Below are 15,192 nucleotides of genomic sequence, written 5' to 3'. Positions count from 1 at the left end.
TCGCGGCGGACGAGCGAAATCCGTGGCCGGATTGGCCGCGGATTAGCTGGAGGGGGGGGGGGGGCGCGGATGCCCACGACGCCCTCGCCCCGATCGCCCCCGGAGGGGCCGGAGAGGATCGCGTTCGCGATCCTCTATTCCGGCTCTTCCCCAAAAAGAACGGGGCTGAAGTCGGCTGGGGCTGCCGACTTCAGCCCGTATCTCACATTCTCTCCTCCTTATAAAAATTTCATCCTCGAAATTTAACATACCTTAGTTTACAAAAAAAAAGGTCTGGATATATATATTTTTTTTTTTTTCATCATCTTGTCCTCCAGTTCCTGCGTAGCCTCATGTTCTGAGTGATTGCTCTACTGGATCTTAACATAAGGAATCGTGCGCCTCCTCAACGCTTGTTCTTTTCTATCAACCACACATACAGGCTGCTTAATGTGCATAGCAGAGAACTCGAGGGAAAGTATAAGCACCACTACCTATGGAGCCAAATTCAGTGTCTCCACGGATCTGCTTTTCATGGCAGTTAATGGCAACAAAGTGTGATGCTAACCAATCCATACCGAGAATTGTGTCAAAGTCATACATATCTATAACTATCAAATCAGCATGCAAGTCTCTACCTACTATCTAAACTGGACAAGTCTTGCAGACCTGATTACCAATCATCTCACTTCCGGCAGGGGTGCTAACATGCAAATCATACTCTAACGGCACACAAGGTAGGTCATATTTTCGCACAAATGTAGATGACACGAAGGAATGCATAGCACCAGAATCAAATAGTGTATGAGCATAAACAGAAGCAACTAGCAATGTACCTGAAACCACAGTATTGGATGCCTGAGCATCCTGCTGAGTCAGTGCATAAATACGACCATGTGTATGCGGTCTCCCTCCTATCTGTTGCTTAGGAGAAGAAGGCTGAGCAAACTGAACCGGAGCAGGAGAACCTTGCACTTGCTGGGTTCTTGTAGCTTGAGGCCTCTGATCTGATTGTGATACTTGCCGGTTGCGAGGGCACTCTGCTATCTTATGACCCTGTTGGCCACATCTGAAACATGCGCCAGATAATCGTCTACAGAGTTCTGTCTTATGGGCACCACCACATGCTTCACATTTAGACTGGTCTTGTTGAATAGTCTCTCCATAAGATCCCTGCTTTTCTGATTGCCCAGGCCTATTACGAGGTTTCGCTGTCCTACTAGAATTCTGTCCACTATGAGTATCATCATCTCTGCTCCTTTTCTTTTGTATTTTATCTTTTGAATCTTGTGTTTCCTTCCAGACAATTTTCATATTCTTGGCCCTGTCTACCAGATCATCATAGTTGGTTGAGTGCACTACGGCCAAACCCCGACGTAAGTGAGGCTTCAATCCTTCTTCAAATCTCCTCATCCGGGACTCTGCATCTATGATGAGGGTGGGAGCAAACCGAGCTAACCTGTCAAACTCTGCCTCATACTCATCCACAGTCATAGTTCCTTGAGACAGATTTAGAAATTCTCTCTCTAGCTCCTTAAGGCGACTTGAAGGGAAATACTTGGAGTAGAAGGCTGTGCGAAACCTCTGCCAGGTAAGTGCCTCCTGCTCGGGTGCCAATGTGCGCTCCACAGACATCCACCAATGATGAGCTCGGTCCTGAAGCATATAGGTGGCAAATCTGACCTTCTCTTCATCAGTGCACTCCATTGCTCTGAAGGCTTTCTCCATTTCATCTATCCAGGCTTCGGCCTCTTGAGGACTAGTGGTGCCTTTAAAAGCCGAAGGAGCCATTCTCTTGAATTCAGCTATACTCCTTCTTTGCTCCGGAGGATCAACGACTTGCTGGATTGGTTGCTGAGGTTGTTGCCTTTGTTGGCGTACTAACCCAACGACCTCCTCAATCAGTTCGAGCACCCGGGTTTGATTTCCGGCGACAGCTTTCGGAGTCATTGCTGATTGACCCTGGGGCCCTGAGCCTTGTGAAGCCTCGTCCGCTTGGTTAGCAGGAACTCTTCTTCGAGAGCCCCTAACCATCTGATTCAGACTACGGACACGGCGAGGCGGCATTCTGATTCAGTTAAAATATATAAATGTCATAAAATCATCCAAACAGAATAATACGAAATAGTTAGCAAAAAAAATAAATAAACCTTATCCCCTTGTTTAGTTCCTACCCATCTCTCAACCTTTTCGACGAATCCTATGAATCCTAAGACTTAGGCTCAAATTATGACTGTTTCTCTTATGATCCCTAGTAATCTTAAACCTCGCTCTGATACCACCAAATCTGTCACGCCCCGAGCCCGAGGCGTGGCAGACGTCGCACGCCCGTGCGGCGGGCCGCCCAGGCGTGCAAGGCAGCTGATCATATCAAAGCAATCACATATGTTTAAAGATGACATAATTATTCAAAAAGCAGTCTTACAAAATTTCAGAATAGCATATTTGCCAACATAATTCAAATGTCCAAACTAATCTAACTAAAATGCCAATAACTGAAGAAATCATCAGGAATCTAACGCACTCCCCAATCCCGTGCGATCAAGCCTCTGGATCTAAAAAATAGAGAAAATAAAATAATGAGCTACACTAGCCCAGTAAGCAACAAAATACCCCAAAGTGGGGTCAGAGCATATCAGATCAAAATACAGGATAGTAACTGGAATAATTCATAAATAACATTGTTTTACTGTTCTCAAAACTTATTATCATTTTTCCAAAAACTCTAATATCATAATCTCAACACAAACAGGCTACGGCCACGTACCCCAGTGGCATGGGTTGCACAAAGTGCCAAATCCACTATTATTATCCACCGATGGCAGCCGGTGTTGCACAAAAGTGCCAAATCCACTATATTTATCCACCGATGGCAGCCGGTGTTGCACAAAAGTGCCAAATCCACTATATTTACCCACCGATGGCAGCCGGTGTCCAGAAACCACTATTCTAATCACCGGTGGCGCGGTGTCGAAACCGGTTCCTCACAGATTACAAGTCGACAGGTCCAACGTATAATCCCCATTGGCGGGGCCAGAACAGAACAGAACAGATCATAGCCATGCTGAGAATGCATATATATATATAAACAGATTTCATAAATTGCCCAGTCATAATTTATGGATTTCAGAGCATAATTTTCAAATAAAATTTAACATGCTAGACCCATTTTACTAAATACAAAACATATGTCGAAACTTAATCAGTTTATCAAACAATTTGGAAATCACACTTGAAGTATTAAGTTACTTACATCTTCTCGCTTAATCCCTACTTCAGATAGGCGGATCAGGTTCACCTGTTTAAATTTAATTAATTTCTTTGTTAATTTCAGAGCTAAGCAAAAGTCCAAAAATAATACTACTGGGCACGGCCCAACAGGGCCCAGAGTTGGTCCATAATGAACATGGCCCGATAGGGCCCACATCAGATACGGCCCAATGGGCCCACATAGACTCGGCCCAATAGGGCCCTCCCAAGGTTGGCCTCTAATTTGTTCATTTATGCAATAAAAATTCGTTTCAGGGACCGATGTCTAATTATATAGCACCGTTCTGTAATAAAACTTGGGTAAAAGGACCAAACAAATATAGTTGAGGGACTTTATGTAATAAATCTTTCCTACAGGGATCAAATACAAATTACAGAATACTTTTTTGTGAAATAATATACTGCCAAGGGCTGAACTGAAAAATTTCATTTATTGGCCAAATGGGTTCGGATTTTGGGTTCCGGGTTCCGGGTTCCGGGTTCCGGGTTCGGGTTCGGGTTCGGGTTCGGGTTTCGGGTTCGGATCTGAACTGGGCCCAAGTTGGGCCCACAAAGGTACTGCCCAACTGGGCCCAACCGGACTGGACTGGGCCCAAGTTGGGCCTGCAGTGGACTGGGCCCAACGGCCCATCAAAGTGCTCACGGCCCACAATGGGCCTTCTTCCTTCCCGATCTCCCCATGGATAGGGGAGATGGGAAAACGAGGGAGGAAGGAGGGCAGCAGGGTGGCCGGCCTAGGTGGCCGGACGGTGGCTTGCGGGGGACGCGGCTGTCGGTAGGGCGGTCGTGGCCGGCGGCAGATTGCTGCGGCGACCGGCGTCGAGGAAGAACCGAGAAGGATCTCGGTTTGGGGCAAAAACAGGGGAAAATATCACGTTATTTGGCAAAAGACGAAGGCAAGGAGAAGGAGGCTCACAGGCGGTCGACGGAGGTGGCAGATTCCGGCAGCAGGTGGCTCGGTCCGGCAGCTAGCAGCGGCGACGGCAGCGGTGCTTTCCGGAGAGGAAGGAGAGCTCAAAACAGAGGAGGCTCAAGTGGTGATGGTGGTTGGCCGAGGCGGCTCGCCGGCCACTTGGGAAGCGGGAGTAGAGGAAGGAGAGGGAGAGGAGAGGGAGGAGAGGAAGAAGAGGGAGCTCGGCGGTGATCTGGAGGAGGGGGGGGAAGGCTTTATAGCCCTAGGGCAACGGCTCTCCGCCGCGTGAATCGCGGCGGACGAGCGAAATCCGTGGCCGGATTGGCCGCGGATTAGCTGGAGGGGGGGGGGCGCGGATGCCCACGACGCCCTCGCCCCGATCGCCCCCGGAGGGGCCGGAGAGGATCGCGTTCGCGATCCTCTATTCCGGCTCTTCCCCAAAAAGAACGGGGCTGAAGTCGGCTGGGGCTGCCGACTTCAGCCCGTATCTCACAAATTCCATCAAAGATATAGACCCTTTCAAATCAGTCAAACTCAGATATATGTGTTTTAATATGTATTAATCATGATCAACAATTTGACTTCTTAATTTATATGATATATGGTATATTCTCACTTAATGCATCTATAAGAAAATTTAAAATACTTTTATTTTATTTTATATATGTATCAATATTATAAGACTTGATTTTATGGATCCTAGTATAATTAGCTTGTTCTAATATTTTGCATTAGAAGAATCCAATACTATAGGTGAGATACTTGTTTAACTCAAAATTAAACTAAAATCACCCATACATAATCACACAAGGAGAAGGATACTCAAGATACATGGGGATAGTCAAGACATATATAAGAATAACAAATCTTGTTTGTATTTTTTTTTTGGCTCTATAAACTTCTCCTCTTTTCCTTAATTTAGTATATAACTTACATACCAATAAATTAATTTTTATTTGAACCCGATAATCTATTTAATTCTTGATCTTGGAATTCTTTATATTCTCAAATGACTCAACTTGCAATTTGGATATATCAAATACTTATGCAATAGTGTCTATTTGCTGTAGTCCAATATTGGGCAATAGAAGTACTACAATATCAATAAAAATAAATAAGATATTGAAGCATTTTGTATGGTCGATTACAACTATAAAAAGCAACATATAGGGGTTTTCATTTGATTTGTAATTAATTATAACTCTAAAATATCAATATTAATGCACCAGTTTGTGGGACGTCAATATTATAAAGGATACTAAAAAATTTATAAGAGCACATTGATTAAGAAATAGGCATCAACCATTTGTACACATACTTTTTAATTAATCAAATATATGTTTTCAATTTATGAGTACTTGTATTTCGATATTTATAATTGATAAATGTGCCATTGTTATACACTATTTGTATTTACACTCCGAATAATGCTTATGGGAGGAAAAAATAGAAACTAAAATAAATTTTATTTTTAAACAAAAATAGTTTTATCAATTTTCATTGCCATAAAGAAGATTGAGGATAAAATTAAAAAAGAATAAGACATGTTTGATTATTTTACAGTTACATAATAGTTCATGCTTAATATTGATACACCATTGAGCATGCAAATGAACATATAGTATTTAATTAAGCTTTGATACATATAATTATCGCGGTTTCCTGAACTGAAGAATGTGAACCTTATATAATCAATAGAATAGAACATATACCACTCACTACATGGTATGCTTAAATAGTTTTAAAAATTTTACTCCAACTTTTAATTGCATAGATATCCTTTGCAACTATTTTTCTCTAAATAATGCATTAAATTAAGGAAATAAAAAATATTTGATAATAATTGGAATATACTTACCAATCTTGTAAGAATAATTTCAACTTAAACTCCATTAGTTCAACTTGCATCATGTATCATTTAGTTTATTTCTATTTTTAATCAATTAGAAATTGAAAAGCAAAATTTAATATTAGTAGATTCATTAGATAATGCATGGAATGATTTGGTAAATAGTGCAGTGTACTAAAATAAATCAAGCATTCAAATTACTTATTATACTTTACATATATTATACTACTTCTTTGAGCACATGGTGAAAACCCACCATAATATGTGACTGATAACTAAAATAAATTACATATAAAGTAAAGAAAGGGAGAGAGAAAGAGAAGAAGGGATATAAGACCGCAAGCTTAAGCAACCAATGTGAGCATAACAAATAAAACTCAGCATAAGCAAATATAAATGCAACTTAATAAAAGCCCAAAATACACCCCCTAAGCCTAGACAATGACCAACCCAACCATAACAGCTCCTTGAGTTTGAATTATAAAATTTAAAGTTCTGCAATTGTACTACCTCTACTTTTTAGGCTCTAATTACTTAGATGTCATTACAGACCATTGCATCTTCTCTTCTCCTAATTTGGAGAATTACCACTTTCATGCATTACGGCTCCATTGCCAATCAATGCTCCTCCATGGCATGTCTCTTAATGTCTCGCTCGACTCTACTATATTGCTACTACCATCTACTCCATTGCTCTTTAGCTCAGCATCAAAATTAATGCAGCTCTTTATGGGGCACCTATTGCATCATCTCCTCACTTCATCATCACGGTCTTCACTTGCCATCTCATCCTATGCTTGCCACTATAGTGTCACCTCAACATCCCAACCTCCACTTGTTGCCACTCAATGTCCATACCCATCTTTCATAAAAGCTACTTAGAGAACGATCCTAATAGGTCCCAAAAGACCCTACAACTAAGAATTAACACAAATCAACTCACCTAACAACCATCAACACTCCCTATAAGCAACATAAACACCTTTCCTCAAAACATCAACAACACCCTTAGGCTAGTTAGAAATTATTATTTAGTTTTTTGGCTCTATACAAGTATCCAAAATTTTTCTAATGTACAATGTAGAACCAAACACATGGTCACATGGTCCTTTTATACTCCTATTTTAAGTTTGATCTACTTGCTAGGCTAAGAGTTCTATTCTAATCAAATTGAATCACAAATGCTATAATCAATCCATGGTTAGCTCCAAAAGTTCTCGTGTTGTTGTGCCCCTAGTCTATATAGATTGTAGGCTAAGTCCACTCTGATACCATTTGTGAAACCCAAGATCTTATCCAAAAGAATCTACCAAAAGTTATAATTTGGCTTCCTTATCTCTGTATAAGCATCAAAATTTTAAAATATACAAGAAATGCAAAAATTATGAGCCAAATATAGAATTGATGAATGAAGAATAAAAAAGAATACATATAAGAAATCTAATTTGCATTAGTATAAGTTCATATAGATAGAGTGCCTAATAAAATAAAGATTGTGTCCAGTTATTCAAGATTTATATACTATCTTCCAATTAATTATCATTTTTCCAAAACGTGGTTAAAAAAATATAAAAATTTCTCTTTTAAGCCCACAAACTGCAATACTATGTTTGCTACTTCACTAATCAAGATCTATAAGTGAAATAATTTAAAATTTATACAGTTTAATGAATAATGGAAAATGCAATAACAAATGATTTATTTTCTAAATAGCATAATCAACCTAGATCTTATGATCCAAGGGACTATACAATTCATAATGCATCATGATTCAAGATGAGATCCGGATTGTCTAGGGCCATTTAATCTAGATTATAAGACGCATATCTTGAATGATAAATTTTACCAGGAATCTCTCTTTTTAAATATAAAAGCCAATTGTTTCTTATACAGTTATCATAAAAGGTGGTAATCAAGTGAGACACTATATTTATCAAGGCACTTTCTAAACAATAGCTACATGACACTCTCTAGCACCTAATGTACTATTCTCATTACCTTGCTTTTCTCTTTTTAGATTTCAGTAGGAAGGTTGCATTACCTCCATTTACAACTTAAATTTTTGGATAACATAGCCATATTTGTGAAGTTTCTTTAATGAACATTTATTATATAGTAAGAAGATGTCACTAAACATGATTCATATGATTCTTAATGTCTAAACTAGTGTTCAAGTTTCATTTTTCTAATGTTTAATAAGCAATCATGTCAGCAACCTTAATGAAGTGCTTGAAAATATTCTTTCTTTAATAATTTATGTTTTAAGTTTAAATGTTAGTTCCTTTAACTTCTAATAAGTAATTTTTACTTCAAGACCTCATCAATGTATTTTTAATAATGCTCTCCATGACTCTCAAACATGTTCTTTTAGAATGCAACATGATATATCAATAGGCATGTTTATTGGACAGTTCAGCTTCTCATGAGTAATTTAATGTATAATTTTTACTAAAATGCATATAACTTATCTGGTTTGGCAATTCTTTTGTTCAGCATAAGATCAACAATTGATAGGTACAAGAAGGCATGTGCCAACAGTTCAAACTCAAGTGCCGCCATAGAGATTAATTCTCAAGTAAGAAAGACTTGGCAATTCAATCTAAACTAGTTTTCTCTAAATTACATACATTTTTACCTTATCTTTTTATCAGTTAAAATTCTTCAAGTTCATAATTTTAGGCAAAAAAGCAAGCCAGTGAATTATTTATATAGTTGGTCTTTTTGTTGTTTATTTGTAGGTTTACATGTACCTTGCAATATTTTGTTGATATATTGATTGGACAGATTCTTTTTCTCATTTTCATTGGTTGTTGCTTTCTTTGGACATATTTGAGTTTGGTTGAGAATAGTGGATTAAGGTAGTTTACAACCTTCCTTTGAGGGCTGTAACGGCTGTAAAGTGCTTGATCTACTAAGAGAACAGAGTGATGATACTACTAACTACTAAGATTATGTCAGAGTCAATTTTCTCATGGAAAACATGAATTTGAAGTTGTCACTCCGCATGACGTAAGGGGTGATGAAAAGATTTTCCTTGCAAAGTATAATCACCTTGCATCAACTCCAATACTTTGTGCTAATGAGATAGTGAATTTTAGCAATATCATCCAAGAATGATTCCACTAATACCTTGTTGGTTCAGAACCATATTTGCTTTTCCTCCATTTTTTTTTATTTGGTTTCAATCACATTTTACAATTATGATTTGCAGTAAACATTCATCTGCTATATTTTTCCAGAACTTATTTCAATTTATCTCAATTTTATGTTTTAAAAGAAAGATAGACCTTGGCCAGTAATAGATGTAAATATATTCATGTTAGTCCTAGGAAATCCCTATTATAACCAGAAAACATGGTCGATAATGCATTCTAGTCTATGGTTGAGAACTTCAACCACTTGATTACAATGTCTGAATGTTCAAAAGAATTCAAAAGTTCAATCAGTAAATAGAGATGAGATCATATATATCATCTTTTTATTTTGTCATTTTTGCTAAATGATATCTGTAAAATATATGTTCCTCGGCTCTAAAAGTCTTTGGCTAAGTTCAAATTTTTGAATTCAACTCTTCAAAAAACCAAATATTGTAATGACAACTGATGCCCAGGTAAAATGTAAATATTAGGTAGTTAAGAGTGAAAACTCTCAAATAAAGTGCAGCTTATCTAGGTAGAAGATTAATCACATAGACATACATCAAAGTTTGTCTGCTTCTTATCTGTTTTACAGAAGAATATGTTGAATCTTGGGTGGACAATACTACTAATTAAACAGATCATGTTTCTCTCATACGTTGACTTGACTATTACCATCAAACACTCAGGTTTGTTTATACTTCACAATGCATGGCCAATTCCTTATTTGTTGTTCTTTATTTGGGAATGGCATGACAAGATTTTTTATTGATCGGTTTGCTGACACAAAATTTCATGCAATAAAAAACACAACTTGCAGAAACAACGAATAAGAGTTAAGCAAAAAGACCTAAATGTCACAAGCTAGAAGACAAGACAAGGGATACTGCCTTAATAAGACAGTGCATGCCATAAGTGATAATAATAGCAATAAGAAGAAAGTATGAAAGAATTGGTTTTTTTCTCAAAAGGGTATGAAATACATACAATTTGGGGTATCATTTGTGAAAGAGCAAGTATGTTTTTATCTACATTTAGTCTTAACCCTACATATTTGTTATAGCTGATCCTGCTCCATAACTCACATCAAGTGACATGATATCATTAGCTTAGATTTGCCATTATACTGCCACTTGTTAGAATCCAATGCCCTCAGTTCCAAAATAAACCGCATTTGCAAGTTATTTGAATGAGGTGCAACTCTATTGTTGTGGCATTTTAATGAGCTTTTATGTAATCCGGAATTTTTTTTAAAGTCTATTGTGGTTATCAAATTGTATAGCAAAGGCAAGAAAGTACGTTTGAATGATTTGTTTTTATCGATCATTATCTGCTACTCATGCCATTGTTTGTTTCGTAATTGTGATTACCTGCAAATCATCTTCTCGCATGATACAGCTACGCATTTTTGTTTCTTAATTGTCATTACCAGGAAATGTCTAGAGTTCAGACAGGCCAGACAGGTCCATTTGTCATTTAGACTAATCAAGGACTATGAATTGTGGTCCACCATAAGTATGAGATAGTTATAAGATTCAAAAGGATGGGAAGTAACTCCTTCGTGTTCCCCTTGACAGCTCACAATTCTTCAAATAATAGCTTATATCATTTTTGAATAATCAAGTTTATTACATTTTAGTTTTTTAGAAGAAACGAATGCTATCCATATAAATGGTATTTGCTTTCTATGTATGTCATTGCACTAGTGAGGACAGCTTAAAAAAAAAAAAAAAGAAAAAAGACAGATTTAGAAAATATAGAGCAGAAATCACTTAAAATTTTGTAAGATTCATTTGATCATCTTGAATTTTCTATGGTGATGTGGTTGCAGCAATACTATCAGCAGGAATCAGCAAAGTTGCGCCACCAGATACAGATTTTACAAAACGCAAACAGGTGAACCTCAAACTTACATCAGAAACGATTGTAGGTCTCGAATACAATGTAGCTAAATATGTGGAAAGGTATGCATTTTCTAAGCCTTGATTATGTCTTACCATGATTCCTAATCTACTACCACCTCTAACTTTCAGGCACTTAATGGGTGAGTCTTTGAGCTCTCTGACTGTAAAGGAGCTCAAGCAACTCGAAAACAGACTTGAAAGAGGCATCACACGGATCAGATCGAAGAAGGTAATCTGCATCCATGTTTTCTTCGAACTGAGATCTTGATATTGCCACCAGCACAGTTTGTTGGCTTATCTGAAGTTTATGATTATTAGTTATAAAACATCATGCCCTACATCAACCAGATTTGTTATCTCAACCCAGCAACTATTCAGCATTGAAAAGGGAAATCATTTTGGTTCACGGGAGGGGGGTAGACATGTATAAAATATTTGATGGGATCCGAGAATCGAGTCAATATAAAATAAGTGTAATTTGTTTTCTGTTCTGCCCTCAACATAGGTACCAAGTATGCATGTACCATTACCTAATAATATGCAACATCAGAATTTTTTGGTCCATCCAGCTCTTTAATTTGATTTCTAAGGAATCTCATTGTTCTTTTTATCATCAGCATGAGCTGCTGTTTGCAGAGATCGAGTATATGCAGAAAAAGGTAATCTTATAAACTTAATCCCTGCAACTTAATTCCAAGTGTTGATTTCTTTCATTCATCTGTCTCCCTCTGAGTGGTTCTTTGTTGTTGAACTGTAGGAAGTAGAACTTCAAAATGACAATATGTACCTCAGAGCTAAGGTATCAATGAGAACAACAAAACTCTCTTCCCTCCTTTTGTTAGTCTGATACTTCATTCTGATATAAACAAAAGAAATGCATAATGAAATTAAATTTAGGTGACCAACAATCAAAAAACAGTACTTGCATATCATATTCATAAGATATTTGATATCATCTATCATGTTTTTAGACCTGTATGTGTACTCTAGCACTGAGAGAAAAATAAAATGCATTTTCATAAGTTTAAAATGGCTGGCTAACGAAGCAGTAACTTATATCCTAGAAATTCTCTCATTGATCAAACTTTTTTTACATACTGCTGCATTTAACAGTTGAGAATAGTAGGATTTTTTTCCAATAGTTATGACAAAACACTTTGAGTTTATTTGCTTGTCTTCAAGAAATGAATTCCCACTAGGCGCGGTAATTATGTGGTTCCTCAATAGTGGCCTGTATGACATGGTATAAAAAATAAATGTGATTGTAAACTATATTCATGATGATAGTACAGATATCATGCAATATTGAAGCCTTTGTATGGAGGCTCATTTGAAAATTGTCCTCTCTGAATGAGATCCAGAATGATCGACTGTTTGAAGCAAGAGACAGGACAAGCAGTACTTGAACAAGTGACCTAATTACAGCCCAAATTTTGGATTGCCGATTTCTTGATAGATCGATGCACCAACACCCTTCATGGGTGTTAAAATCACCACTTGTCCCAAAAGCTTAAGCTGATAGGATGAGATACATTTATTTATATATTCTATATTTTCTTACACTCTCCCTCACATGTGGGTCGAATTTTCTTTTTAATGGGTGAGCCCAACATGTAAAATTTTTAATAATGAAGTTAAAGAGTGCGGAGATAGAGTTCGAACTCAGTATCTGGTCTGATACTATCAGGAAATCACCACTTATCCTAAAAGCTTAATCAAATAGAATGAGGTAGATTTATTTATATATTTTATATTTTCTTACAATGGGAAACAATATTGTTTAAATCAAAGTGTTGCATTTGACTTCAAACATGTAACATCTCAACAACCATAAATGAAGCCCCCTGAAAGCCAAAATGCCATTTAATTTGTTCTTCACAAAACAAAGGGTCTCTTTTCCTACATGTCCATACCAACACAAACAGTATTTTGGAGGCTTGACAGCTTGCTGCTGACTCTTTGGATTCCTCAAAGAAATGGCTCCTCTCCCCCATCTCGGTCATGAGTCTTTTATATTTTCACTTGTTGATTCAATTGATTCTGTTTCTTTATATTGTATTTAGGTCTGTACAGCCACACACAGTCTCAAAGTAGCAACGTACCATCTATATTCTTATTGCTCACTTTGAATTTTTTGGTGTTCTCAGATAGCAGAGAATGAGCGAGCACAGCAAGCAGGTATTGTGCCAGCAGGGCCTGAGTTTGATACTCTTCCAACATTCGATTCCCGAAACTATTACCATGTCAATTTGTTGGAGGCAGCACAGCACTATTCACAACATCAAGATCAGACAACCCTTCATCTTGGCTACGAAATGAAGGCTGATCCAGCTGCAAAAAATCTACTTTAAGTATGTCTCTTCTTGTTAACGACATGTCCTAATAACACAGGTTACAAGACCCGTACTCATAAATGTCTGTCAGAGGACTTATCTGATTTCTATATTCCTAATATCAATAGACATCTTAATGTGCCTTAAGTTGTCTTGCTTTCAGTATACCTGAAGAACAAAAGCACTTTTGTATATATTCATAGAAATCCTCTCCACCAACCATCATCCATTAATGAGCAGATCAGAGTGGCATGAATACACGACATGTGTATGCAGTATGCACATCCTAGAGCTATAACTGACATGCCAAATGAGAAACCTAAAATGCTGAGAGGAATCTCCACGACAGTGAAGGAATTAGTACTTCTTAGATCATGAAGCTAAAACTAGATCTGCACTCCTCTTAAGGAACAGCTACCCCTCTACTGCTGTGTGTCACCAAAACATTACTGAAGTTGTGAAGTCAAAGCCCTCAAAGTTCTCTTTTGCTATGTTTCTATCCCCAGCTGCAAGCTTTAGATTTTGCTGCTCCTTCAAAGATCATGTGCATGTAAGTAGCTTCTTTCGCCACTGTATCTGTCGGATCTTTTCGCATGATGCATATAGATCTCGTAGATCACCAAAACCAGATTGTGTGTAAGTCCAGGTTTTCCAATAGTCATGCGATTCTTGCATACAGTTAATGCCTTGACAGACCATTGTTACGGCCTGAACCCATCACCTGGGCGACCACGTCACATGGCTGTATGAGCTTTAAAGCAGTACCCTAAAAATTATGCAAGGTCGAAGATGAAAAAAAAATCTAATAATTCCACAATTAATCAATTAATCTAAATAAATAAATCCATCATATCCAAATAATCAAGTTGTTTCAGTTACAAAATCTTTAAATGTTCATTAGTAATTAAAAAAAAAACTACTAACTAATTGATAACTTTGATACTCAAACTTCATGTCCAACCCATCTGAAACTATACATCCTGCGACTCTAAAAAGAAAGAAAAGAGGTGGCATAAGCTTTACAGCCTAGTAAAAATTTCCACACATTCATATCAATACAATAATTTAAATTTAAAAATAGCAAGAAATTGTAGCACACATTATGAAATCACAAACCAACTATCAAGAATACTCGAATAAATAATATACATATGTATATCAAATATCAATAGAAATAAAACCACTCAAAAGTGATATATTATACGATATCTCATAATTTTTTAATAGTGTTTTCAATGCTTTCTCATTCTATTCCTTTTTAGCTTAATCGGGGTCCAAGATCAAATATTTTTTTAACTTTGGGCCAAATTTCAGTCATGTTTTCTGCCCGGGACAGGGCCATCAATAGGTGTCACGTTTTCTTGCTCGCTTATAGCCTCCAATTTATTTGATATTACAGCATTCACTCAGTAGAGCAAATGCAGTAGTATCATTTTTTATTAAACCACCAGGCTAAGTCCTGTCTTGATTGGAAAATCACCCATGATCTCTTAAATAAAATATAATTAGAAGTCCTAAGATCAACAGAATGGCGCTAGATGCGAGACACCAGAGGCAATCCTGCATTACTAATGGGTTCAAGAGGTGAGGGTTGCCAAATATCCTTTGCTCCCTTTTAGAAGAAATGAGCTTTGGGGCCAAATATATTGAAAAGAAGGCAAAAAGATACATCCTCTCAGAAGTAGAGAGGGAGAAAGAAAGAAGTGGAGAGACTTGTAAGATATCCTTGATGTACATAACGAGGTATATGCCCTGCCCACAACAATGAAACCTTCTCCCGACTATTTCAGATCATGAGCTTTGTAGA

General features: G+C 37.4%; 1 protein-coding gene across 1 annotated transcript in view; it reads left to right on the top strand.

Annotated features, from left to right (window-relative positions):
• LOC103706126 (agamous-like MADS-box protein AGL11) overlaps nucleotides 1-13,532 on the top strand; it is a 28,136-nt gene extending 14,604 nt beyond the window's left edge. The window contains exons 3-8 of the mRNA XM_017842517.5: nucleotides 8,505-8,586; nucleotides 10,980-11,044; nucleotides 11,182-11,281; nucleotides 11,670-11,711; nucleotides 11,810-11,851; nucleotides 13,200-13,532. Coding sequence (XP_017698006.3) covers nucleotides 8,505-8,586; nucleotides 10,980-11,044; nucleotides 11,182-11,281; nucleotides 11,670-11,711; nucleotides 11,810-11,851; nucleotides 13,200-13,403 — 535 coding nt within the window. The 3' untranslated portion in view covers nucleotides 13,404-13,532. The remainder of the gene's footprint in view (nucleotides 1-8,504; nucleotides 8,587-10,979; nucleotides 11,045-11,181; nucleotides 11,282-11,669; nucleotides 11,712-11,809; nucleotides 11,852-13,199) is intronic.
• Nucleotides 13,533-15,192: the final 1,660 nt, after the last annotated feature.

This window comes from Phoenix dactylifera, chromosome 2, assembly GCF_051530095.1.
Source record: "Phoenix dactylifera cultivar Ajwa chromosome 2, Ajwa_hap1_PhDact_Kaust_v1.1, whole genome shotgun sequence".
Lineage (NCBI taxonomy): Eukaryota > Viridiplantae > Streptophyta > Magnoliopsida > Arecales > Arecaceae > Phoenix > Phoenix dactylifera.
Note: the sequence above shows the minus strand (reverse complement) of the source record. Positions and strands in the feature narration are given on the sequence as shown.